This window comes from Poecilia mexicana, unplaced genomic scaffold, assembly GCF_051168715.1.
Source record: "Poecilia mexicana isolate PSO_F unplaced genomic scaffold, ASM5116871v1 scaffold_9, whole genome shotgun sequence".
NCBI lineage: Eukaryota > Metazoa > Chordata > Actinopteri > Cyprinodontiformes > Poeciliidae > Poecilia > Poecilia mexicana.
The window spans coordinates 25,597,213-25,624,861 of NW_028263378.1; the positions used below are offsets into that span (position 1 = coordinate 25,597,213).

General features: G+C 40.5%; 3 protein-coding genes across 6 annotated transcripts; 1 reads left to right on the plus strand and 2 right to left on the minus strand.

Annotated features, from left to right (window-relative positions):
* Positions 1-7,139: 7,139 nt before the first annotated feature.
* Positions 7,140-9,819, minus strand: LOC148157724 (glutathione hydrolase 1 proenzyme-like). Its single transcript, XM_088009059.1, has 4 exons — positions 9,191-9,819; positions 7,999-8,105; positions 7,779-7,889; positions 7,140-7,697 (listed from the first exon to the last, which is right to left on the minus strand). Exons 1-3 carry the CDS (start codon positions 9,288-9,290, stop codon positions 7,860-7,862), a joined length of 237 nt encoding a protein of 78 aa, XP_087865185.1. The 5' UTR covers positions 9,291-9,819; the 3' UTR covers positions 7,140-7,697; positions 7,779-7,859.
* Positions 9,820-9,910: 91 nt separating this feature from the next.
* On the minus strand, positions 9,911-20,129 carry LOC106907396 (glutathione hydrolase 5 proenzyme-like). 2 transcript variants are annotated; one of them, XM_088009058.1, is made up of 13 exons: positions 19,701-20,129; positions 17,436-17,723; positions 16,924-17,051; positions 16,745-16,831; positions 15,559-15,739; positions 15,311-15,471; positions 14,961-15,107; positions 14,097-14,227; positions 12,754-12,938; positions 12,561-12,652; positions 11,159-11,265; positions 10,939-11,049; positions 9,911-10,857 (listed from the first exon to the last, which is right to left on the minus strand). In XM_088009058.1, exons 2-13 carry the CDS (start codon positions 17,600-17,602, stop codon positions 10,711-10,713), a joined length of 1,644 nt encoding a protein of 547 aa, XP_087865184.1. In that variant the 5' UTR covers positions 17,603-17,723; positions 19,701-20,129; the 3' UTR covers positions 9,911-10,710. The 2 variants fall into 2 exon arrangements, with proteins under 2 accessions (XP_087865184.1, XP_087865183.1); XM_088009057.1 differs by lacking the exon at positions 19,701-20,129 and having other exon boundaries at positions 17,436-18,048.
* A 1,147-nt stretch (positions 20,130-21,276) lies between these two features.
* asphd2 (aspartate beta-hydroxylase domain containing 2) lies at positions 21,277-26,629 on the plus strand. 3 transcript variants are annotated; one of them, XM_014973072.2, is made up of 4 exons: positions 21,277-21,630; positions 24,140-25,342; positions 25,763-25,876; positions 26,000-26,629. In XM_014973072.2, the coding sequence occupies exons 2-4, from the start codon at positions 24,478-24,480 to the stop codon at positions 26,128-26,130; spliced, it is 1,110 nt and encodes a 369-aa protein (XP_014828558.2). In that variant the 5' UTR covers positions 21,277-21,630; positions 24,140-24,477; the 3' UTR covers positions 26,131-26,629. The 3 variants fall into 3 exon arrangements, with proteins under 3 accessions (XP_014828558.2, XP_014828559.2, XP_014828560.2); XM_014973073.2 differs by having other exon boundaries at positions 21,277-21,626; XM_014973074.2 differs by lacking the exon at positions 21,277-21,630 and adding an exon at positions 21,715-22,051.
* Positions 26,630-27,649: the final 1,020 nt, after the last annotated feature.

Consider the following 27,649-nt stretch of genomic DNA (forward strand, 5'->3'; position numbering starts at 1 on the left):
AATACTTTATCTCAACATCAACAGAAAATATCTTGTAAAATATAGTTGGTTTTACAAAACATAACATTTTTCTGAACAACTGACAGGCAAATTTACTGCAAAAATAAATGTCTTGCATTTTACATTTTTAAGGAATTTCTAAATACGGCAGAAATTTCTTGCAAACATTAAGGTTAAACATTTTCTACATGTCAAATAAATCTGAAAAAATACTTACCCCATGGAATTCAATAGTTTTCCAATTAATGTCAGTTCATTTAATAGTGTGGATTGTCAGCAACAACTTAATTCCATGTATGTAAATATTTTTCTGAATATCCAGTCATCTTAACACTTTTGTTGCTTTAATCAAAAGCAACAAAGGACGTCAAGGACGTCTCCAGCTGGCACTCACTGAGAGCGTCTGTAATCAGAACTGTGACTATAATAATAATAATAATGGAGGAAGTTGGGTTGTGGTCTGAGAGAGGAATTCAAATGATTGAAATGATTTTTGTTCGTTAACAGAACAACAAAAAAACAATAATCTTTTAATACCAAATTAATTACTTTTTCATAAAGCATAAGGTCTTTTGAAATACTAATAAAAACAAATACAGATCTGTTATTGCTGTACCAACCGTCTAGACCCCTCAGATCTTCTGGTTCTGGTCTGCTCTGCATCCCCAGAACCAGAACCAAATGAGGAGAAGCAGCATTCAGTTTCTATGCACCACAAATTTGGAGCAAACTCCCAGAAAACTGTAAAACAGCTGAAACACTGGGTGTCTTTAAATCTCAAATTAAAACCCACCTGTTTAGAGTTGCTTATGGCTAAATAAGGGTTAGAGTGCGGGTTTTGATGTCTTCGATGTTTTTAATATTTTATCTTTACTTTTTATCTATTTATTAGTTTCTTTTTATTTCTCTTTCTCACTGTCCACGTTGTAATGATGTAAAGCCCCCCGGAAAACGTCCCAGTTAAACAACGTTTAACTAAATTTCTACAGGGTTTAGAGTCCCAGTTGACGGCATTTCAACTGAAAACCTAGAGGTTGGAGTCCTTGTCAAACTGTGTTTTTGACTAAAGTCCCAGAGGGTTAGAGCCCCAGTTAAACGACGTTTAACTGAAGTCCTAAAAGGGCTGCGGGTTTTAATTTTTTTTAATCTTTTTCAAAATCTCCTTCTCTTTCTCACTGTTTATTCAATGTCACATGGTGTTTTCATTTTAATTATGTAAAGCACTTTGAAATGCCTTGCTGCTGAAATGTGCTATACAAATAAAATTTGATTGATTGATTGATTACATACATAAACATAGGATATTTACAGTTGTTAAATTGTGCAAAATGAAAAATAATGTTTACTTCGTAGCATTTGGTTACCAGAAAACTCATTCATCTCTTAGCAACACATTAACAACAAATATTGTTATTGTTCATAAAACCTAAGATTTCTAGTTTGTGGCACTTGGTTACCAGTGTTAGGTTCTGTGTTTTGAGTTCGAGTTTCTGTCTGTCTAGTCCCGTTTTCCCCTGAGTCTCTGTGTTGTCTTGATTGATCCCAGCTGTGTGTCGTTCCTGTGATTACCCTCCCAGTGTATTTAGTCCCACCTGTTGTCAGTGTTCCGGGTCGGGTCCTCGTCTTCGTCTGTTAGTTGCTGCTCCCCGTGCTACCAGTGTTTATGTTCCTGTTTCTTTATTATTAAACTTCATTCTTCATCATGACTACCTGGGTTCCCCGGCGTCTCTCTCACCGTTCACAACCACACATCATGACAACCAGAAAACTCGATCATCTCTTAGCAACTGATTAACAAATATTATTGTTCAAATAACACATAATTTCTAATGTAATTTTGAAATACTACTTAACAAGAATTGTGCAGTTGGTGAATCTTTCAGAAAAGTGAAAATGTTTTGTTTTTTTTGTCATTGGGCATTTATATATTACAAAAACAGACATTCAACACAAGAGTGTTAAGAAAATAAATGTAAAGTATGCTAGTTTTAAAACTTAACATGTCTTGATTGAAATAGCCTAATTATAGTTTTAAAATCAGTAACTTATTCTGGCCTATTGACCTTTATGTTACCTGTAGTTAAAGCAGATGGCTTGGTAAGATCTTTTGAACTGCCTTTTGTAAAACAATAAGTAGAAGTTCTAGCTTTGCACACTCATCTTTGAAAAGCCGTAAAAACAGCAGGAGTTCCTGGCTTTAGAGAGAGGGTGAGAGATGGCTCCTGGTTGGATGAGCAAAGATACGCCTTATTTGAATAAATTAAAGATAAGAATACGTCTTCACTATAAAACTTTCTACACAGAAGTAACAAATTAGATTTGCTCTCGCAATTCTCCAAAGACGTCTTTGCACGTCTTTGCTTTTCTTTCTTTCTTTCTTTCTTTCTTTCTTTCTTTCTTTCTTTCTTTCTTTCTTTCTTTCTTTCTTTCTTTCTTTCTTTCCACTTATGTCAGGTAAATGAATGTATGTCTCTGTTGTTCTGCGCTCATTGTTGTTTTTGTGTGGCTACACGCACCCGCCGGGAGAACCTGGGATCAAAGGAGATTGAGCAAAAAGAGTTTCTTTCTTAAGAAACATTATAACCTAGAATCTTCTTCAACAAGAGTAAAAAAAAATCTTACATATACTTTGTGGCATTTCGTTAACAGAACAAAAAAAAACAATTAATTAAAAAAACAAAAAATAATTAAATAAATTATTTAAAAAAAAAACAAATTAATTACTTTTTCATAAAGCATAAGGTCTTTTGAAATACTGCTTACCTACATAAACATAGGATATTTACAGTTGTTAAATTGTGCAAAATAAAAAATAATGTTTACTTCGTAGCATTTGGTTACCAGAAAACTCATTCACCTCTTAGCAACACATTAACAACAAATATTATTATTGTTCATAAAACATATGATTTCTTCTGCAATTTTGAAATACTACTTGTGCAGTTGGTGAATTTTTCAGAAAAGTGAAAATGATTTATTTCTTTTTTTAGGGGGGCAGGGGAGGCGATTGTTGGTGGTGATTATATTATAAAACAGACATTCAACACAAAAGTAAAAATCTTATTTATACTTCGTGGCAGTTCGGTACCAGAAAAAAAATGCTCATCTCTTAACATCATATTAATAAGAAGGAATATTATTGTTTATAAAACATAAGCTCTGTTGAAATACTGCTTATCTGTTTAGACATAGGAAATTTACATTTGGTAAATTATGCAAAAGTAAAAATCAGATGTTTTCTTTGTGGTACTTGGTCACCAGAAAATGTGCTCATCTCTTACCGACAGATTAACAACAAATATTTCTTCTGCTCTTTTGAAATACTACTTATGCTACTTGAGAATTATGAAGTTGTTGAATTTTTCAGAAAAGTGAAAATGTTTTTTGGGTCATTGGTGGTGTTAAGAAAATACATTTTAAATATGCTATTTTTAAAACTTAGCAACATGTCTTGATTGAAATAGCCTAATTATAGTTTTCAGATTAATAACTTATTCTGCCCTATTGACCTTTATGTTACCTGTAGTTACAGCAGATTGTTTGATAAGATCTTAGGAACTGCCCTTTGTCTGTGTGGGAAACAATCAGGAGAAGTTCCAGCTTTCACACTGATCTGTGAAAAGCCATAAAACAGCATGAGTTCAGGCCAGTGGAGGAGAAGCTCTGCTTCCACTTTGCTTAGATAAAGGTGACAACTGATGTTTGATCTTGAAAACAAATTGCTGGGAGTTTCTAACTTTAAAGAGGGTCAGAGACAGCTCCTGGTTGGATGAGCAAAGATACGCCTTATTTGAATAAACTAAAGGCAAGAATACGCCTTTACTATAAAAGTTTGTACACAGGAGTAACAAATCAGATTTGCTCTTGCAAATCTCCAAAGACGTCTTTGCTTTCTTTTTCTTTTCTATTTGTCTCAGGTAAATGAATGTCTGTTTTAGTGTGTTTGAAGTGTCTGTGTTGTCAATGTGATTTTATACTTTTAAATGTTAGAATAAACTTAGAAAATGCATGACGTGGAGCGTTGACTGTCATCTCTGTGTGGCTTTTGTTTCATTGAATCCGGGAGCACAAGAGAATATAACGTGCCTGAAGTTAATGATATTATTCTCTTAACAGTATATATTACCACCAACATTTTATAAAGTAAAAATCTTATATACTTCGTGGCAGTTTGTTACCAGAAAAAAACAATAATCTTTCAATACCAAATTAATTACGTTTTTATAAAACATTAGGTCTTTTGAAATACTCTTCTACTTAGACACAGGAAATTTACAGTTGTTAAATTGTGCAAAACGAAAAATATTGTTTACTTCGTGGCACTTGGTTACCAGAAAACTTGCTCATCTCTTAGCAACTGATTAACAATAAATGCTATTGTTCAAAAAACCTAAGATTTCTGGTTTGTGACACTTGGTTACCAGAAAACTTGATCATCTCTTAGCAACTGATTAACAAATATTATTGTTCAAATAACACATGATTTCTTCTGCAATTTTGAAATACTACTTAACAAGAATTGTGCAGTTGGTGAATTTTTCAGAAAAGTGAAAATGTTTTTTGGGGGAGAGGGAGGACAGTGGGGGTTGTTAGTGGTGAAATACTGCTTATCTACTTAGACACAGGAAATTTACAGTTGTTAAATTGTGCAAAACGAAAAATATTGTTTACTTCGTGGCACTTAGTAACCAGAAAACTTGCTCATCTCTTAGCAACAGATTAACAAATATTGTTATTGTTCAAAAAACATGATTTCTTCTGCAATTTTTGAAGTATTACTTATCTTACACTACTTACTACTTAAGTATCGTGTAGTTGGTGAATTTTGCATTAAAGTGATTTTTGTTTTTGTCATTGGTGGTGAATATATTATAAACCATATATACGAAGTGTTCCACCAAGGTGGCGTCTCTGTAGTTCTAATTAAAGCTCTGCCCTCCTCTGTAGGAACTGAATGTTCCGCCATCTCTGCCCTCCTCAGTGTTCTGTTGCTATGGTAATTTCCTCTATGAAAACTGTCATGTGTGAGTGAGACCCAGAGGGGGAGACAAATTTATAAGCTGTGTCCGAATTGAGTCTGACACAAAACAGTGCCAATTAGAATTTGTTTTAATTTTAATTTGGTTAGTTTTTTTCACTCAGATTAAGTCGCCATGGTTACTCAAAATGCCCGCATGCCGAGATCCAGCTGCATGTTTTGATATATACAAGGTTATTTTTAGCTGTAGAGTGTGCCTTCCAATTACTAGTCAAAGATGCAAGCGTCAAATTTACATAAACTGCTCCATTTACCTTTGTTCATGTTACTGCACCAGCAGTACCCCTGCTGCTCCCCTAACCAAAACAATGAGTTGCTACTGGAAATTGTAACATCAGACATAGACAAGGCGGGACTTCCTACACTCCCTTGCACTGATAAACTGCAGAACAGGAAAGCTGAGAGAGGAATGCTTCAGATATATTTCTAGTTTAGTTACATGATGTGAAGTCTAAGTTTGGTTGTGGTTTTAGTGTATATATGCATTAAATGCAATCAAAATATCAGGGTAAGAAGCAACAAACTAAAACTAAAACTGAACAGGGTGGTAGCTGCAGAGGACTTGTAGGTGTTTTTGTACACCAATATTTGAGGAAGTTTAACAAACATTTGTACGCTGCTAATGAATTTCTCCTTCAAATTCACACCAGTCATTTGGAGAATGTGCGCACTAATGCCTTCCTGGAACAAACAGGGTCATTCCTGGCATAGTTTCTGGATGCTTGCACCTTTGTCTAAATGTGTGTAAACCGAAATCTCAACCAGTTCTTCTGCACACCCGTTTTTGTACTTAATCTCTTTACATTTCTTCCTCATATGTTCTGCTTGCAAGCTGACAGATTTACTGTGTCTCAGAATGGTAAATACGACATTGATTATATTTCAATATAATCAATACTACAAAAATTACTATTCAAAGATAACCTCATGCATCAAAATATATGAAATCTGATCCATTCACCTTTATTCAAGTTGCTGCTTTTCTTCTAGCGTTGGCGATGCAACAACAGAGACTCAACCCCTCCAGTCCCTGCAGATGCTCAGATAACCAGAACAAGAACTGCTGCTTCAAACTCTGCAAACATGGCAAGTACAGCACAGGTACATGTAAAAACATATCGTGAAAAAATAACACTTGTCTTTGGTCACTTATTTCAGAAAGGGAAATATATAATGTATAAATTTATTGCCCAGAGTTGAACATGTCAAACAGTTATTTATTGTGATTAGTCAGTGTGGGTAGGTGCCTGGTCCAAACTTATGAAATAATACGGAACTGCATAAAACCCATTTACATGTGAAAAATCTGAAATTATTGACGGACAATGGTGGTTATCAGTCTTAATATTTTTGTGAAACATTTAGTAAAGGGCAAAAATATTCAACACTTGCTCATGTAAAAATATGTAAAGTAGCAGTGACTTAAAAGACAGTCTGGTTTTCTTGTTATAGTCTGTCAGCTCACAGTAACAGGAAGACATGGACATGTCACTGCAGAGGCTCTGCAAATCAAACCCGTTTCTCTGCTTCTGATTCAGTGATGTTCAAGAACATCAGACCAGCATTACTGACTTGTTTTGTCAATAACCAGCTGCTTCACCCAGGTTCCTGTTGTCAGACTCAGCACAGATGAAGTCGTCCTTTTTCTCCACAGCATTAACCACATTGTAGAATCTGCTTGCTGTTTCGTTTTTGTGCCCCAACACTCTGAGAGCCTCGATTGAACCCTTGATCATAAAGGCATTACCTCATTGGGTAATTTCAAGCTATGTATGAAATATTCTTTCACACATACTAGTGTGAAAAACACCAGTATATGTCTTTATACAAGTAGATCTGTAAAAACTGATCACATCAACTTAAAGATCAGTCTCTTCTTTATGTTATGAGGTGGGATGTTACATGGCATGAACTCAATCTGAGCTCATCTTCAACTTGACAATGAAAAAGTGGAATCTGGCCAAAATCCCAATATGTAAAAGTTATGCTGATTACATTTATACATGCACATTCCAAATGAAATAGATTTTTATTTTGCACTTTAACCTTTGGGATTTACGCAGAGGCCTGCTGATCAGGTACAAATACATCCGGACAGTGATTGCTCTGAAAATCCAGTGTTTATCAATGCATGTATGTACAAAACTGTTTTTAAAAATACATCTTTGGTATCTGCTAAATATGTGTTTCTGTCATTCTACAAATGTCGCCTGGGTTGTGTGGCCAGTGGTCATTATCACTGTGATTTTTTTCCCTAGAACTGTTAACAGAAATTAGATGTTTTTCAGTCACTTGAAGAAGAGCAATATGTCAACATCGAGCAAAGGCGGTCAGTGGTCCTCCAGAGACGCTGTCTGTCAGGAAGGCATGTCTTTGCAGAGGCTCTGCAAATCAAACCCGTTTCTCCGCTTCTGATTCAATGATATTCAAGAACGTCAGACACCTTCAGCTGCAGGAAGATCTCGCTCATTTTCAGAACATCCTCCATTACCAGCATTACTGACTTGTTTTGTCAATAACCAGCTGCTTCACCCAGCTTCCTGTCATCAGACTCAGCACAGATGCAACCGTCTTTTTTCTCCACAGCGTTATCCACATTGTAGAATCTGCTTGTTGTTTCGTTTTTGTGCCCCAACGCTCTGAGAGCCTCAATTAAACCCTAAAGAGAAAGGAGCAAAATGGGATGAGGATAGAGCGATGCAGCGTGTCTCTGATCCTGACACTGTCATGAACAAATTACCTTGTCAAACTTGGGTTCGAACTTCACTTTGTTTTCAGGGTCAACATAGACAACAGGAGTATCAATCGCCTCTTTGAGGCTCTACCCAAACCAAAGATGGTTGATGAGAGCCTGCAAGAGAAAGAAAACATCCTGACTATAGTGAACATGACGACAGGACAACAGTGAGGAGCGTCAGATAATCCTAAATGCTCTTAGTGTGATCGCCATGGCTACGTACAGAGGCCAGGCCCGTCGTGATCCTGCTCCCACCACTCGCTCCGATCACCAGCGTCTTTGACTCAGACTTCAGCACAACGGGGGCCATGGAGGACGGGGGCCGCTCCCCTGGAAACACAACAAAAGCAATGAGTGACAACACAGACAACTGCAGTTCAGACCGATCACTGTCAGGAGAACAAGAGGAATGATTGGAAACGCTTTCAGCGGAGCGCCAAATCAAGAAAGACATGGAGTTGATCTTGATGTGCCTCATCTTGTGTTCAATGTCTCTTATCAAATTCTGTTTTATTATTAAGAAGGAGAATATTTATGCAAATTTCCCTTTTTTCTGTTTTTGTGAAGTTTCCTGTCCCTAATGTATTTCCAGGCTCTCTTCAGTTTTCCTCCTTTTTCCACCCGCAGACACTGGGCCAGTTAAAGTATCAGATTGCAGCATACATGACTTGCAAATGTTGTTCATACTTTGAATATTTTTCACTGTACTTTATTGTAGTTTTATTTGAACATATTTGCAAAGAGGAAGGAAAATTACATTTCTTATTTATAAATGTCTGACAAGCAAACTGTGCGATATCCAGATTACCAGTTCTGAAGACAACTGACTGCATTTTATTTAAAGGTTATAAAGTTAAGGGGTTGTGGGATTGAATGCATGCTTTCTTTGTAGGGTTTTGTTCATAACATATTTTAAAATCAAATATTTCTTGGTTAGGTAACAATTACTCCAGAATTATTAAAACACTGTGTGACAGTTTTCTATGATAAAAGCCTAAAATATACTCCTAATTTGACATTTCAGGTCAAAAACATACAAAATCACTTGAGCATAACTTCTGAAAGCTGTAGGTTTGTGGCTTTTAGTTTAAAACCACATAAATAAATAGAAATATTTGGGATTTGCAGAAGAAGACTATTTTGGTTCTTTAATTGGTTTCCGTTTTAATGTTTAATTGGAAGGAAAAGTTCAGCCAGCAGCTCTGTCAGCCTGCAATCTGACACAGAAAGGCTGCCAGCTACGTGGCAAATTAATACCAAACCATTAACCATTAACAAACCATTAAACAGGAGTAGACAAGGGGAAGCCGTGTGGAAACCATCCCAAACACACGGAATGAATGAGGCTGAAGTCTGATTAAACAAAGAGGGAAAAATCTATCCAATTAAAAAAGGTTTATGTGACTCTTCCTCACAACTTTGGCAGCTCCGCTCACACCACCGCCATGACGAAGACAAGTAAGGGGAAAGTGAACCCCTCCCCTCGGATCCTTTCCTCGGGCTCTGCGGCTTCATGATGCCCGGGCACAGAAGCGCAGCAGTGGCGCCATCTATCGCCGAGCCGCCTCATTGCAGCATGTCCCTGGAAAATTCACACCGGTTTCTATGGAGGGTTAGAGGTGACACAATAAAAATCAGTAAACATACATGCAAGTCTCCCACTCCAGTCAGGCAGATTTCAGCAGCAGTCTGGAGTGGACCTGCTGTAAAAACATTAAACAGCGCAACAGGTCCGCCCGGCTGACGATGCGCTCATCTTAATTAGCTGATTAGGCTGCGACATCATGAGTTTCTATTAATGACCTTTTTCACACCATTCTAATTCTGAGACTGAATTCTAGGTTTTCATTATCTGTAAATCATAATCAGAAATTACAGGAACATTTCAAGCCATGTGTGAAATATTCTTTCACACACACTAGTGTGAAAAACACCAGTATATGTTTTTATACGAGTAGATCTGTAAAAACTGATCACATCAACTTAAAGATCAGTCTCTTCCTTTATGTTATGAGGTGGGATGTTACATGGCATGAACTCAATCTGAGCTCATCTTGAACTTGACAATGAAAAAGTGGAATCTGGCCAAAATCCCAATATGTAAAAGTTATGCTGATTACATTTATACATGCACATTCCAAATGAAATAGATTTTTATTTTGCACTTTAAACTTTAGGATTTACGCAGAGACCTGCTGATCAGGTACAAATACATCCGGACAGTGATTGCTCTGAAAATCCAGTGTTTATCAATGCATGTATGTACAAAACTGTTTTTAAAAATACATCTTTGGTATCTGCTAAATATGTGTTTCTGTCATTCTACAAATGTCGCCTGGGTTGTGTGGCCAGGGGTCATTATCACTGTGACTTTTTCCCCAGAACTGTTAACAGAAATTAGATGTTTTTCAGTCACTTGAAGAAGAGCAATATGTCAACATCGAGCAAAGGAGGTCAGTGGTCCTCCAGAGACGCTGACAGAGACCACAGGTCCATCAGGGTTGGCAGTGAAAATCAGGAAATGTTTCAATAAAATGTAAACCCCCCGTTTACTTGGATGTTTACATCCCAAGTACAAACCCAAAAGTACAGTGACAGTGTGTTAGATCATAGTTACATTCATGAGTTTCAATAAAGTACATATGAAAAGCATTCAACATATGGAAAAAAAACATTCCAGACTTGCACTTATAAAAACATGCACAAACTTGCAGTGCCAAAGAAAAGTCTTTTTTTTTTCCTCTTTCTTTCCCCCTTTTAACGACACGGTAAACAGTCTGTCAGGAAGGCATGTCACTGCAGAGGCTCTGCAAATCAAACCCGTTTCTCCGCTTCTGATTCAATGATATTCAAGAACGTCAGACACCTTCAGCTGCAGGAAGATCTCGCTCATTTTCAGAACATCCCCCGTTACCACCATTACCGACTGGTGGTGTCAATAACCAGCTGCTTCACCCAGCTTCCTGTCATCAGACTCAGCACAGATGCAGCCGTCTTTTTTCTCCACAGCGTTAACCACATTGTAGAATCTGCTTGTTGTTTCGTTTTTGTGCCCCAACGCTCTGAGAGCCTCGATTAAACCCTAAAGAGAAAGGAGCAAAATGGGATGAGGATAGAGCGATGCAGCGTGTCTCTGATCCTGACACTGTCATGAACAAATTACCTTGTCAAACTTGGGTTCGAACTTCACTTTGTTTTCAGGGTCAACATAGACAACAGGAGTATCAATCGCCTCTTTGAGGCTCTTCCCAAACCAAAGATGGTTGATGAGAGCCTGGAAGAGAAAGAAAACATCCTGACTACAGTGAACATGACGACATGACAACAGTGAGGAGCCTCAGATAATCCTAAATGCTCTTAGTGTGATCGCCATGGCGACGTACAGAGGCCAGGCCCGTCGTGATCATGCTCCCGCCACTCGCTCCAATCACCAGTGTCTTTGACTCAGACTTCAGCACAACGGGGGCCATGGAGGATGGGGGCCGCTCCCCTGGAAACACAACAAAAGCAATGAGTGACAACACAGACAACTGCTGTTCAGACCGATCACTGTCAGGAGAACAAGAGGAATGATTGGAAACACTTTCAGCAGAGCGCCAGTGAATAAAAGTGAGTCAGATAGAGAAAGACATGGAGCTAATTTTGGTGAGTGTCATCTTGTGTTCAGTATCTCTTGTCAAATTCTAGTTTATTATTAAGAAGGGGAATATTTAAGCAAATTTCTCTTCTTCCACACTCAGACACTAAGCTATTAAAAGTAGCAAATACCAGCCGTACAAATATTATTCCTCCCCTTCAATATTCAGATTTTCATTGTGAAGCATGCTTGGCTTTCACATATTTTATTTATGAAACACCGACAAGTGTAAGATGCATTCATATTCAGCCAACCGGAGTTAACACCTTTCACCACAATTACAGTCATGCTTTCAACGCTCTCATGCAGGTTTGTTGGTATAATTTTAAAACCGCATTAATTCATTAAGAACATTTTCTAACCGACTGGTTTTGTCTATCACAGTATTTTGGCTCTTTGGCTTTGGGTTCACTTTTCAGGTTTGATTTGGAGCAAACAGAAGGAAAAGAAGAGCCAGCAGCCTCATGAGTCTGTAATCTGATACTGAAAGGCTTTCAGCTACATTCAAATCAACACCATGTAAACTGCACACGAAGTAAAACAGACATAAATAGACAGTAACAGTGGAAGCTGCGCTGCAAAAACACAAACTCTTACCAAGTAGTTTTGAGCACATGTCTTCGTACACATTGAAATAAGACAAAATACATTTTTCAGCAAAATATTAGAGCTCGTTTTTAGTTAATAATCCCTTAAAATTGATGAAAAAGTACAAGTTCCACTGGTAGATTATTAATTTTATAACAAGACATTTTTCTCATGTTAAAAATTAAATAATATACCAGTGGAACTAGCACTTTTTCATCAATATAAGTGAATTATTTACTTAAACCAAGCTCTTATATCTTGCTGAAAAGTTTGTCTTATTTCAAGTGAACTTTGATACTTGCACTGGTAACTAGACTGAAAATACTTGGTAAGATTTTGCGTTTTTGCAGAAGCCATCCCAAAACACAGGAAGTGAATGAGGCTGATTTAAAAAAAAGAAAAGAGATCATCTATCTTTCTCACAATTCAGGCAGCTTCACTCGCAGCGCTACCATAATGAACCATACCATGTAGTCGTAGAAACAAGTTGTTGCATAAGAGAGGATCGTTCCCAACCAACTACAGCAAACGATGAAAATGCGTCAGGTTAATCTGATTACCGGGAAAGATGTTATCGACTCTTCCGCAAAAGTCCAACAGCTCGTTGTTGAGGAATATTCCAGTGCTGGGAGAGTAGACCTTGGAGCCAAATCTGTTAAGAATGTGTGCAAGTCAGAGCACTCAGTTTCTTTACTCTAATGCCAGACTGAAAATAAAAAGGGAAATAAAGCAGGAGCGGAACCGGGTACTGACATGTGGTTGATGGTGCTGGTGACAGCGACGGCGGACCCGTCTTCGGCCAGCACAGACACATGCGTGGTGCCCAGACTGTCCAGATAACTGGTGAGGTTGTAATACTGGTTATCGTGTGTCCTGTTGCCGCTGATCAGGGTCACTATGTATTTGGCAAAACTTTCTGCTATTATTGTCTTTGCCATCTGTGAAAAGTGAAGGAGAACACACAGAAAAATGAAATAAAAATAATAATTAAAAAATTCCATATGGCTTACTTTCACTCATTTGGCTTTTGATACTATTTTGGGGGGGCGGGGGGGATTTCCCAGATGCACCAGGTAAAACTTACAGAGAATATTACTAATCCCAACTTAAAAACACACCTATTAAAAACCAAAACATAGGGCAACAGGATCTTTTTATGACATTTGATAACAGGAAAAGCAGGAGTGACATTCTATGCCATGTTTGTGAATGCGGGACACTGGAACGCTGAACATATGTAAACGCTGCTCCGACAAACTCACTGCTGACGCCACTTCAGCCCAACAGGTCATTTAAATTTGTCAGTCAAATTAAGTGTGAAAGATCATGATTCTGTTTTACAGAGCTTCCAGGAACTGAACCATATCTAAGCTCTACTGAAAAACTGAGATGCACCAATTAGAAATTTTTTAGCAGGTTTCTATAATGTTACATCAAACCTTTTTAGCCTGTCGGTAAAAAGGGCTCCAGAAATGTCCTTCCTGCTTTCCTTCCATTAAAAGGTAATCGGCTAGAAACACTACCACCATGTCCCTCTGCAACAATGCAGGTTCAGCATCTTTAGATTTAGTTTGACAAGATCCCCTCACATTAAAAAAGTGTTTACAAGCTACCTACAAACCAGGTAAGTTAACCCCGGGTTACTAACTCTGTCTACTCGGTCATGTATAATGGTTACGGTGGAATAAGAAGACTAATTACAATAAAGCATTGGAAGAAAGGAAAGGAAAAGGTGCTGATTTGAGCTTCACAACATTTCAAATTTGTCAGTTACGTATGTGAAAGATTTGCGTTAGACACAATTGATATCAATTCACTTATCCATATTACAACCAAATTATTAAAGTAGTCATGTTACCAAAATGCGGTTATTATTAAATGTAATGCATTGATGGTAAGATGTGTTTACTGGTTGAGAAAAGATTGGATTAACAACTTTTTGACCATCCGGTCACGGCCAGTATTGCAAAAAAACAAGAAAAAAACAAAAAACGTCCAAATCCAATCAGCAGCTGATTTCTTGGTCCAATCTCCAACATCCAGCATTATTTGTAAATCTATGAACACACACATTGAATGTTTAATTAGATATTTACGTCTTCTGATTTGAACCGTGGGTCCCGAATGTGCCTCCTTTGTCCATTGGCAAATTTAAAAGCTTCAACATAGCGGTGATAAAACCGAATCTTTTCCTCAACAGAATGAGGGGCCGACTTCATCTGGTACTCTGCAAACCAAAATAATAGTATTTTAAAGGGACAGTATTACGTGTTTTCCATTTTATAGCACAATTAAGCAGCTATGTTACCTTCAGTTGTTATAAAACTACTATGCATATCAAATGTGACTTTTCTTTACGTCCTGATTTAATGCCTTGAAATTGGGTCACCGTTTCTTTAAAAACTCCAGCTCTTTCTGAAACTCCTTCAGGAAGTCATCACAACATTGCTCCTCTATTAACCCTTTAACAAGGTTTTTTTTTTACCAGTGTAGCTGTGAGCAGTAGCTCCTATAATGAGCTCAGCAGAGGCACAGTTCTGCCAGGTGTTTGCTAATTGCTACCAGCGAGGGAGTTGCAGGAAGGGCTGCATAGACACTGCAGCTCTGAGGAGGAGCTGAACCTCGTAGGCGGAGCTAGGTCCCACCAAGTGTTTTGCAAAGGTGAATGGTTGCCACGGGAGATTCAAGGATTTTTCAAACATGCATTAGTGAATCAAGGCAACACTCCAGATATGAAGAGGGAATAACATTATAACACGATGAAAAGCTCAATAAAGTTTGCATGATATGTCCCTTTTAACTGAGATGTCACTGTGCAATTGCTTTCAAAGATTGGTTCAAAAATTTAGGATAAATGTTCTGAAAGGTAACGTTCCCTGATTTTTTTACTACCACGTTTCAATTTTGGGAGTAAAAAGTAAAAAGAAACAGCAGCTCTGACGTCTGCATCCAGCAGGAACCTTTCATGACGTTGAGGACGAGGCTGAGGAGCGGTCCTCCTGACGGGGGCGGGGGTATGTACATCTGGTACTCTCCCATTGGGACAACCCACGCATCGGTCACTGTGGCCTTATATGATGCCAAATCCTCCAGTGTGAGGTTTCCTCCTGGGCAAAACCAGAAACAAAAAAAGTGACACAAACAGATTTTGCTGAGCAGCTCATATAAATCCTGATATTTAACAGATCTGTGGCGGTCTACCGCGGCGCTTACATTAATCAGACTGGTTTGTAATTGGATCACTGTGTCACACAGAGAGAGAGGGGGAGAGAGAGAGAGAGAGAACTGTGGGAAACTCTGAAAGCAATACCTTCCTGTTGCACATCACGGACTAAATCCTCTGCTACCCTTCCAGTGTAGAAGGCGTCCGCTCCTTCGTTTGCAATCAGCTCCAAAGTGTCGGCCAGTTTCTCAAACTTGATCTTGTCTCCGGTCTTCAGCAGGTTTCCATTTCCATCTGAATACAGTTTCCTGAGGAGAGGAAAAGGAAGAGAGACGTGTAAATCTGTATCCCTCATATTTCTGAGCCAGACTGTGTCTCTCTTAAGCAGTGGCTACCTTAGGGTCAGCGACTTGTTAATGAATGGGATGAACAAGCCTTGGACCGGAGGAATAGGGAATCCCTCTCTGGCCAGCTTGATGGTCGGCTGGAAGAGCGAGGCCCACGGCAGTTTTCCATAAAGTTTGTGAGCCGATTGGTAACCTCGAATTTCCCCCGGCACCCCAATCCATTTGCTTTCTGCACGGATGGAGGAAGGGACAAAGTTTGAATATGTTTTTCTGCAGTGTGGTGCTATTGGGCATAGAGCAGAAATTCAAGACTTTACTTTGGTTCTTTTTCTGAATTGTACTATGCATTTAACGTTGAGTCAGTCATAAATAGTGCTTTTAAATGCTACCAGCATTGACATCTTCTGTCTTTCAATCAAAAACTCTCATTCTGGCTTTCTTGATCCCCTTCAACTACATTTTTATCCACCGATACACAAGTTTCTTGGTATCTGCGCCTGGAGAAAGCTGCTGAAAAAGTTAGATGACAGAGCGTTGAAATGATATGTCTGTTTTATGTTGAAAGTTTATAGCCAGCCCTCCTGAGTCGATTCTTTGTTGAGTAACCTTCTACAGACTTATACTGCTGCCCTTCCTTCTTTGCAAAATATCTGAAGCTCACTCAGATTACAAGCAGAGCGTCTGTGATCATTCATTTTCCAAGTCCCGGCAGATCAATCCAATTTAGACTTTGAATAGGCCATTCTAATGTGATGGGCGGTGTGTCTCTGATGACAATTACATATCACACCTTTCATTTTAACGCAGCAAAAGACCAATAATAAGCTCTGCTCTTGAACTTAGCAGAGTGCACTTAAAATTTACGTTGCCTCGGAGAAGTGCCAACCTGACAAAAAAAAGATGATTCTGGGAAAAATAGTGAAAATAACATAATTGTGTATTTCCTTAACAGACCGACTTAGTGTTTATGTGTCGCAAGAAATTCAAATGAAATACACAACAGTCTTTTTCAAGTCACCAAGCAGGAAGTATTACTGCAGGTCCAGAAAAATAAAAGTAAAAAAAAAAAAAAACCAGAAACAAGCTTTCCCTTTGTGCAAATGTTTTCACACCACACCAAATTCCTCAAGAGCGCTGAGGCCTGGAAGAGAGCTGATAACACACACAGTGGGGGGGAAAGAAAAAAAATGCCCTCCCCAGATAAGGAAGAACATTCAACAGTTTGTCTGCATACCTTCCAGCTCAGATTTGCAGGACGTCAGCAGATCGGGGTTCACCTCTGACGGCGCGGTCTCCCTGGAGTTGATGATCTTCACCTGACCTTTAACAGCACATTCACAGTAATCAGTAATTGTTATCACAGCAACAACACCGGTGCTGCACGCGTTTGGCTGCTTGTAGACATTTCCTCACCAGACTTGTCCATCACTGTGAAAATGGCCCCCCCTCCAATTCCAGCGCTCTGCGGGTTCATGATGCCGGTGCACAGAAGCGCAGCGATGGCGCCATCTACCGCCGAGCCGCCTCGTCTAAGCATGTCCCTGAAAAATTCGCGCCGGTGTTACTGTGCTGCGTGCCAAATGTTATTACTTTCCACATGCGTAGGTGTATGCCGAGCCGAGCCGAGCCGAACCGAACCGAGCTCCATCGTAAATTAACTGCACCCGACAGTTAATCCTCTCCTAACATGTTTAGCAGAGTGCACTAAAAATTTAAACACGTTTGTTCCGATTCTGAGTTTTAAACTTTTACAGACCATAAATGCCCTTGTAGGTGGATCAGAACTCAGATAACCTGAGGCTGAATATGAGGATGTCATTTTTCCTGGAAGGCGGAAAAATGTTTTGCAAAGGTGATAAATAAAGCAGACATGTACAGTTTCCCCATCATTAATGAAGAGAAAAGTGTTAATCATCATCACTCACCTTCCAATCTCTGAGCATTTCCTCGTGTCTGCCGCTACTGCAGCTTTCGAGAAAGTGTCGTCCGCGCACGTGCGTCTAGTAGTGACAGTTATGATCACAATGATGGCGATCATAACAACAACAAGCAGCAAGCAACAAGTGTACACCCTGGCCTTGGATCTTGCCATGCCTCGCTGCTCTCGCTGTGCACCAGGCTGATGAATCCGGCGATCTGCGGGAGTGAAGGGCTGCGCACCTGGTCGGACCGGAGGAGGCGGGCACCGCGGCGCCCCGCAGCACAAGGAAACGCTGCAGAAAAAGGGAAGGTTATCGTAACAGCCCAGGGGATCCATGCCGATGTGTTTACGCCTCCTTAAGGTTTCTCAGTTCTGGTTATTGTTTTAGTTTGTTGCAAATATGCGGAAATGTAACTGGAAGGCAAAAATCCGTTTAACACAACAAACATACTACCGGGTTGAACAAAGAAGGAAAGAAAAGAAAACCAGTTGGGTTATTTCTCAAACTGCGAGTCAAATGTGAACCGATCCAGACCCGGCTTGATTTAACGCAACATCATTTGAACATTGGCTGGAATTTCAAAATAATAATAAAAATAATAAATAATAGTAATGATAATAATAAGAAGAATAAAAATTCTATGGCAAAACGTCGGTAGCGTGGGCACTGTCAATGTTGACTTTATGGTTAAATTAAAGTTTTACCGTAAAAGAAAAATGTTTTAACTTCTGGGGAAAGTTTTGAATTGAACATGAAAACAACTTATAAAAATGAATATACAAATGTAAAATGGACAAATTACTGTTTTCACGGATTAATTTATTCATGCCACCACGTCAAGTCAACAGCCATGTATACAATGTATGGTAGAAAATTTCCTGTCACAATTTTACTGTTTATTACTGTCCTCTAATCAGAGTAGTCAGTGAAATCATTAACAAACAAAACTAAATCTTGCCAGTAGTTAGTGTTTGTTTGCAAAAATACATTTGCAATGTTGCTGCCATTGATGTTCTTAGCAGAAAACTGCAAACCTGCCGAAACACTGTGTTCCTTTAAATCAAATCTAAAACCCTCCCTGTTTAGAGATGCCTTTAATGACAGGAACATTATTGGATTCATATCATTCACAATGATTTCGATGATAGCATTTGACAATTTTATAATCGCTTCCTGTAATATGTTTTTATGATGTAAACACTTTGAGCTGCCTTGTTTCTGAAATGTGCTATGCAAATTAACTAGACTTGACGATGTCTAAATGGGCGCTCTTATAAAGGAGGTGTTTGTTTTGTTGAAAACGGTATGCAAACCATTCACACCATCAATCTTATTGACCTGATCTCCTCTGCAGGCTGTAAAAACTGCAACAGGGTGATGCTGTTGGGGCAGAAGGTCAAAGAATGTGAAGTCAGGCTTGTTGGGTTGGAGAAAAAAAATAATAGAGAAGACTCGCTGTTCTTCACAGATCACCATTTTGAGCAAGAGTCTAAATAGCCCATAGCTAAAGATGCTATAGTTAAAGGCTATTGCTGCTATAGCTATAGGCTAACATAGCCTAATTATGGTAAGTTATTCTTTCTAACCCACTTTTTCACATATTTAACTTTTGGGTTGAAAACCAGACAAAGTATTCCAGTCAAGCACGAAACCCTGTTTTAAGTGCTAAGTCATCCAAGATCTAGTTTCAATCAGTCTAGTCGACAAAAATACCCCCAAATAGGTTGGGGATTTAATCGTAAGTGGAAAACTTGCGTTAGTTGGAGGCACTAACACAAGTACTGCCTGAGGGGGATGAGGCTGAAGAATGTTGAGCTACAAATAACTAAGATCTCAACAAGTTTTTAATGAGGCAAACAAGGCTGAATATACGACAGCAGAATTTAGAATGGAATAGTTGTTGCTGAATAACGAGGGAAGACAGACAGGACTTTCTAGAACATCAGAGGAACACAAGAGGTACAGGACGAGCAAGGTAAAAAACACTCCAACCAAAACAATACTGCTACTACCACTGAAATTCAAACATTTGTGGTTATAATATAACATAACATAACATAACATAACATAACATAACATAACATAACATAACATAACATTTCTAGACTTCCAGCCTCTTCTCATTGGCTCCTTGTAAAATTCAGAATAGGATGTTAAAGGAAAAGCCTTGATAATTCACTGTAATAAAATGTTGTCCAGTCTGTAAGAGTTGTTTAGTACTGAAAAAAGAAATTGCGTGGAAAGTCTTTTCATATTTTTATATTCAACATGTTGTTTGAGTGTAGGAAAGCCTTTAGCTCTCTCTGCCCTCCTCCACGTAAAGCCACGGACCTTTAGACCAGCCGGGGTTCTTCAGGCGTCCAGCTTTGCAACGAACTATCTCCGCCCCCCTCCACCCAAACGACTGTGATGAAAACCAGGGATGACGCGAAGCATCCTGGGAAATGCTGTCTGCAGTACAAACAGAAACGCGATATGCGGAAGACATAACTAGTGCACAAACGGAAGAGGGCAAAGTTTACTTTCAAAGTAAAACCATTTGAGGCAGATTTGGGATCAATATGTGCTGGATCGTATCACACGACTTTTTGATCGATTGAAAATAAATTATCAACCCAACATCTCTATGTGACGTATCTGTAAGCAGCAGAACAAGTCGTTGAATCAATCCTAAATCAAGCATGAAGCGTTCTGCATATTTTTTTTGTTTGTTGTTTTTTTTACATCTGTCGTCTCCTCATGTGTCAGATCCAGATCAATAGCTTTTGCTGGAAAATGTCTCAATAGAAAATAGAAGTGGAATCAATTTACTTGCAAAAAAATAAAAGATAAAAAATCTTGTAAGGTGTGGCGTGCATCTCAATATGTGGAAACCTTTTGCCCCTATTACAGCGCAAGTCTGTTCCAGCTTTCACATCTTGAAACAAATATTTTTGTTCACTCTTGTTGACAGATTTGCTCCAGTTCAATCAGATTGGGTAGAAAGCTTGTGTGAAATTTCAAATCTTGCCCGAGATTAACATTTGGATTTAAGCCTAGACTTTGACTGAGCCACTCTGACTCATGAATAAAATTGATCTAAACCTTCCCGCTGTAGCCTCTGGTTTTCTGCAGGAAGGTGAATCTCTGTCCCAGTCTGAAAGGTTTTTTGCAGCATCTATCCGGTTTTGTTCTTGCCAAGGTTTTAGAGTTTGCCAAGACACTCACCAGTGGAGTATAAAAAAATATATATATTTAAATTAGCTCCATCCATCTTAACATCCTAGCTGCTTCCCTATGAAACGAAAAACTTCCTCACAGCATTATGCTGCCATCACCATGTTTCACAATGGGGACGGTGTATTCGGGGTGATGTGCTGAGTCCGTTTCCCGCCACACGGCATTTTGCATTCGGACCAAAAAGTTCGACTTTGTGTTTTATCTGTGTCTCCTACATCAGTGGTGCCCAACCCTGGTCATCAGGGCCCACTGCTGCCAAAAAAGTGAGATAATTTGCAGCGTCTATCTGGTTTTATAATTGTGCTGTAAATTTCTCCACATTTGTCTCTGACCTATTGGCTATGTTCATTTGCCTTCATGCAGCTGTTTCTTTGCCTGTATTCTCTGATATATGTTTTCATAAAACATCTATTTTACTGAGATTGAATTACACTTACTAGTAGAACTCTCCCTCTTACGCTATGTGTCGCTATGTGTTGCTCTTTCAAATAAAATTATAATTAAATAACCTGAAACGTGTGTTTGTAAACGTGAAATACTTTGAATGGGGTATGAATTTTTTTTGCAGGGCTTTATTTTGAAAGGAACAAGCGGAACCAGATGTAATACTCCACTAACTTGATTGTCTCTGGGTGTCTTCCCCAGAGAAACGTCAGTATTTACATCAATATTTTCTGAAGGCATTTCCGACATCCTCTGTTCGCCTCGGACAGGGATTCCGCCCGTCGGTAGGACCGCTTCCGATACACACATTATCATTATTATTACTATTATTATTTTTCTTCTCCATTTTTTTCCCTCCCTCCATGCAACGGTGGCAAGCTCCGTCCGTCTTTGTGTGATTTGGAGCGGTTTCCTGTGATGTTGCTGAGCGATCCCCGTCTGCCGTGTGCACTGCAGTGGTGCGCAGCGTCGCCTGGAGAAACACCTGTGCGCCTCCGCTCTCCGCCGGGCGGCCTCGGCCACGCATGCTGAGTAGGTATGGATGCACACACAAAAAAGCCAGCGCACCACCACGACATCCACGCAGCAGCACCAGCAGCATCAGACACGGGAAAGCATGGGGCTCTGTTCTGGCGATGGACTTGTTTACCAATGGTCGCTCCCGTGTTGTATCTTTTGCTCGTTAGTTTGAATGGCAGCTGATAGCTGCAACTCTTCCACTCTGATGGCTTGGAAACAAAAGGGGTAATAAGAGCGTGTGTGTGTGTGTGTGTGTGTGTGTGCGTGTGTGTGTGTGTGTGTGTGTGTGTGTAGTTGTGTGTGTGTGTGCTTGCCTTGGATGACAACAGGATCTGCTGGTGAGGTGTGTGTGTGGGGCGTGGGGGCGTCTTGATGCTGTCAGGCAGGATGGAGGGGAGGATCTGCTGGAGCAGGAGAACCGAACCGGACCATTTTTGGTGAGAGCACACCGTGGAGTGATCACAGCTGACGCATTGCACTCCTCGCCTTGTGGTTGCTGCTGCTGCTGCTCCTGCTGCTGGTCCATTAGCATTATATAATCACACTCATGTAATGCAGCCTTCTTTTGATACTAAAACCCCCCAACCCCCAACACACACACACACACACACACACACACGCACACACACGCACCCTCCTACCCTCCTCTTCCCCCAGGAGGCATTTATGCAGCTCCTGCTGAGCAACCTATGAATGCCAATTATAACTGTAGGTGGGTTTCAACTATGTTTATGTTTACATAATTGTGTGTTTTGTGTGTATGTGTGTGGTGCTCAATCACAGGAAAGGGAGAGATTTGTTTTAAATGCAGCAATGTACCCATGACTCATGGCTTTATAAAGTGCAGTACAGGGGGAGTGTGTGTGGAGGGCTGGATTCCCGTTTCTGCTCACTCTTCGTGTGTGTGTGTGCGTGTGTGTGTGTGCGTGTGCGTGTGTGTGTGTGTGTGTGTGCGTGTTTGCGTGCAGTCATGTTCAAGTCCAGCAGGTGTTTATTACATGCAGTCAATCAAGATGGCAATTTGCTAGTATAAAGAGACACGTGTTACATATGGCGTACTTATGCCAAAACCATAGCAACGCATAATGGGTTTCTCCTGTTAGTCTCAGGAGAGACTAGCTGTGGACCTGGGTCAGCGTAAGATGTTTATGGTGTGATAACCTATAGGTTAAATGAATGCCACATTTTCAGAGTATCTAGTCAAAAAATAAAAAAACAAACGTCAGTTAGAGATGCAGCTATCAGACATTTCTTGGCCGATATCGATTTCCCGTTGTCTTTGAAGCCTACCCTGCTGATTGTGATTATTCAGAATTTTTCTCTAGGGACTGTAAAATCAAAAAATATATATGTTTTAGTTACTTTGACAGAGCTAGGAGTTTTGAATCAAACTAATAGTTAATAAATTCAAAGATTAAAGCCACTTGTGCATCAGAGCACTTGACCCTAACCCGTATCGTTACTAAACTAAAACAAAAGTCACGCAAGTTACATGTTGCTGATTGACTGAAAATGGAGGACGATGCATGTAATGAAAAGGCACAAAAAAAAATTTTTTTTGAGTATTTAATATGCCAATTGCCAATCAGAGTCAATCAAGGGAAGGTCAGCAGATTCCAATCTCTTGAATCGTCCATCACCACCTCTGAAACAAATGAAGCTCCTCTTTCTTCTCCCAGTGATAACTAGAAAAAAAAACAATCAGAGCCCAGAGGCAGGTCTTACAGCTGTCAATCACAATCTTGTGTGGTGCTGCTCATCCCCTTTCACCCCCCCCCCCTGCACTCTGCTACCGCTACAGCTTTTCCCCGTCAGCAGATCCTGTTGTGAATGCTAAGGCTAGTTAGCATAGCTACCAATAACGCTGGATGAAATGTTTTCCTGTTTTCCTGTTATGGTAAGTTGTTTCTCTGCCATTACCACATTTAGGAGCGAGTACATGAGATTGAGTGACAGCACTAAGACCTTCCTCCTGGCTCTGATTGGTTGTTTCTGGTCAGGAGGTGCATTCTTTCTGATGACAGCAGTAGCTCAGGAAGGAGGTGGAGGAAACTGATCTTTTCCCAGTTTATCTGTCTCCTAACATACTGTCAAGACATGGTGACAGTGAAAAACATATTTTTTTTAAATAAAAGTTTCATACTGCAGTTTTAACAAACATGCGGCTTGCTGCTTGTCAGCTGTTTCTCCACCGTGGTGTGTTTTGTTTTTAACACCAGGAAATACTTCTAATGCAGATGCCTTCTTTCACTCAGATCATTTACAGTGTGCAGCAGCAGGTGTGGGAGGGGCAGCGTTACTCTACTCTGTGTTTTGTACAGCAGGAGAAAACTCTATCTTCTCTAACCTCTCATAAACTGTAGGATAAAGCAAAACCTTCGGGTTTGAACCCCTAACTCAAACAAAATCCATATACCTTCACACCGGCAACCAATCCCTGCCCTCTGAGCACACTCCAACACTATGAAATATTACATCCTGTTCTCTTTTGTCTCCCTTCCTCTCCTTCTGTCTTTGTTTTGCAGAGAAGAGACAACCCTAGGCCAGGTGTCTGTCTGCATTTGTCGGAGAGAGAGGCGCGAGGGAGCCGCGCAAACACTTCACGGCCTGACGCCATGCAAGCAGAAACCTACCCTCACCGCAGAGCGCTGAAATGCTAGACCTGGAGAGCGAGAGTGTCACATCCAATCAGCAGACTGTTTACATCGGAGGCGGCCACAAGAGCCGCTTGACACTAGACTCCATAACAGCAAGCGTGTGGTTTAAGGCCCCCTTCAGTCACAATCAAGAAAAGACGCATTAACTGGTCCTTCATCAGCACTTTGTACTTCTGTTGGGTTCAGCAGCCCAGAGGCGAGCTGAGATGGAGTGGTCGCTGGAGAGCATGAGGGAGATGGTGGCCGGCGGGATGCAGTCTGTGAGGGAATGTGAGATCTGTGCGTTCGCCATAGCCATGTGCGTGCTGCTGCTGTTCATGTGGTACTGCTACAGAGTGGGCCGCGAGCACGGCACCAGCCCCTTGCGAGGGAGGTACCTGAGCGGGACCAGCCGGATCGGAGGGGTCGTCGGGGGTTTCATGAGCTCAGACTGTCGGGGCAGGGGCAAAGGGAAGCACGGGTCACTCCTGGAAGAGCAGAACGGCTTCGCCTTCTGCCAGTCTTCCGAGTGCTTCCGATGCACCAGCGCCGGCGAGAGCCTGAACCAGAGGCTTTACCACAGCCTCCAGGAATACGCCAAGCGCTACACCTGGTCCGGCATGGGCCGCGTGCACAAAGGAGTCCGCGACCAAGGCCGCTACCTCAACAGCCGGCCAACTATACAGCGGCCTGAGGTCTTCTTCCTCCCTGACCTGCCCTCGGCACCGTTCTTCTCCAGAGAAGTGCAGAGACATGACGTGGAGCTGCTGGAGCAGAGCTTCCCCGCCCTTCTGGCCGAGTTTGAGAGCATCTACCACCAGCCCCCGGCCCGCAGCGGCTCTTCCCTCCCACCGGGCTGGAAGGCTAACAGCACCCCTCGCGGTCAGTGGTGGACTTACTACCTGGTGAACCAAGGCACCCCTTTGGTCCTCAACGTCAGGAGATGTCCGCGCGCGTGGCGGGTGCTGGGCCAGCTGCGCACCTTCATCGCCAACAATGTCTTCGGAAATGCCTGCTTCTCCGTGCTGACGCCCGGAGCTCTCATTACGGAACATTACGGTCCAACAAATGTCAGGCTGCGCTGCCACCTGGGTAAGAGGGTTAAGTGAACTGAAACAGAAGAGGCTCGCTGTGTGTTAACCTCAGTGTGGCATTTATAAGCATGTATAAAAAGAGAAAAGGGTCAGCATTGTAAATCTAACTTCAATCCTTAGCGTCTGTATCCTTAAACTGTGCTTTACTTCTTTAGACTCAGTTCTCTTGAGTAATGGGGGCGGATGGGTGAAATGTGCCAAACGTCATTATTGTTCTCTCTCTGCAGCTGAGCTCTGGTTTTATTTCCATCTGTACTCTCTGAAATGACTATAGGTGCACATGTTTATTCTCGTGAAGGAAACGGCACCCTGTAAGGATACAGACATTATGGATGGAAGTTGGATGGCAACGAAAAGCATTTTTCTAATTTTACACTTGACACATGGATAAAGCTGTTATATTTTTCTTCTCTGCCAGGTCTAAGAGTGCCTCCGTCCTGTGAGCTGGTGGTTGGTGGAGAGCCACAGTGCTGGTCTGAGGGCAGCTGTCTGCTTTTTGACGACTCCTTCCTCCACAGGGCTTTCCATGACGGTAAGAGGGGATTAAAACTCATATAGTCCAATGTAACAAACATAGAAAATCTTCCAAAAAAAAACCAAAAAGTCTGTAATTGATTTTTTTTCTGTTTCTTTCTTTGAAATGTTGTTTGCGTAGGCAACCCAGAGGACGGCCCCAGGGTGGTGTTCATGGTGGACCTGTGGCATCCCAACGTGGCTGCTGCAGAGAGACAAGCTTTGGATTACATTTTCACCCCTGGCCGCTTAGAGGACAGGGAAGGGAAATAGTTGCGAGTGAGAAACCCTTATTTTTGAGCGAGAGACCGTTGGAGTTTAGCGTCTGTGTGATTGGGGAGCGGCTCTTTCTCTGCCTCCAGACCAGCTTTTCACGTTCACTGTGTACATATTCTCCGGCTCTCACAGTATTACTCATGACTCTACTCTGCAGATAACCAGACATTGGGCCTCTCTTATCAACTGCCTTTTCACCTGTGGAGCCATAAAGCGTCACAGTAAATTAGTATGGTCTTATTGTATTGCCTGTGCGTAGAGCACTTCACCCAAACCTTGTCAGTTTTAAACATTTTATAATTTAGGTAACACACTGAAGAGGTCTTGTTGTACCTCAAGTTTTCCTATACGCCGATGAGTCATTAGTGTTTATTTCAAAGCTTTATGTTTCCTTTAAGTTACCTGTTATCCTGTTTACACAGATTGGTCACTTTTCGATCCTTATGAACGGATTGGAAAGTGGATGTAATTGTAAATAAAATTTGAATTCAAGGGATATTTGTCTTTGAAATGATGAAGCACTTCAACAGAGGTATCTGCAGAGTAAGCCCGATAACAAGAAGGTACACGTATCTCAAAGGAAACATTTTGAAATGATAAAATGATGTCAAACAGTCCATTTCGACGGTAACTCCTAGACAGCTTTTGGGATCCGAGATTTCAGTTTTTGTAAGGGTTAGCCGGTTTTGTCACACAAGATTTTGGGTGAGCAGGGAGTTTCAAGGAGGAGAGACGTCATACAGATTTTTTTTTTCTTTTTTTTTAGGCATTAACACAAAGTGAACAGGATATACCAAGACAGAGTAGATCACTGAACTTCAGCTGGGGGTATTTTCTGAGCTTGAAAGGAGAACAAAAGGGGGCAACTTAAAACTGTTTTCATAAACGATGCTTAAGATGCACTTGGAGAACTCTAAAGGAACCACACACTGAAATTCCCACCATTATTCAACAATCATGCAAATGATTAATATTTATTTATTTACAACATATTGTTTGGAATATAATTTAACTACATTTACTGTACATAAACCTTCATGGTTAAGATGCCATTTTCCCTAAGTACCAAAACGTGTAGTCCTTACATCTGACGTAACCTGTTTATACTCTAAACCACAGGACCATGCTGGACCTTTCTTATTGTTAGATGACAAATTACTGAATGTTTATCTGCATATATTCCAGTGTTGTAACTAATCAATCCCTACGTTGCATTTTTCTAACTTTGGGCTGATTTTACAGAAGGAAAAAAGGCAGTTCTGTGTTTGGACATGGAGATTGTTTGTTTTGGTCACCAGCTAAAGGAGTTGAACGGTTTAGGTATAGATAAGGAGTGGAGCGCATGCAAGGTTTTAAATTAACCGAATCCATTCATGCCATTTCTTAATGGGTTCATAGGCCAACCAATTTGGTCAACTATTAATGAAGCCTCTTTTGACAACATGGAAATCTTGCCTACATTCCCACAAGGGCTAAAAAAATATATATCATTTGGTGTTTTTCTTTTATGTGTCTC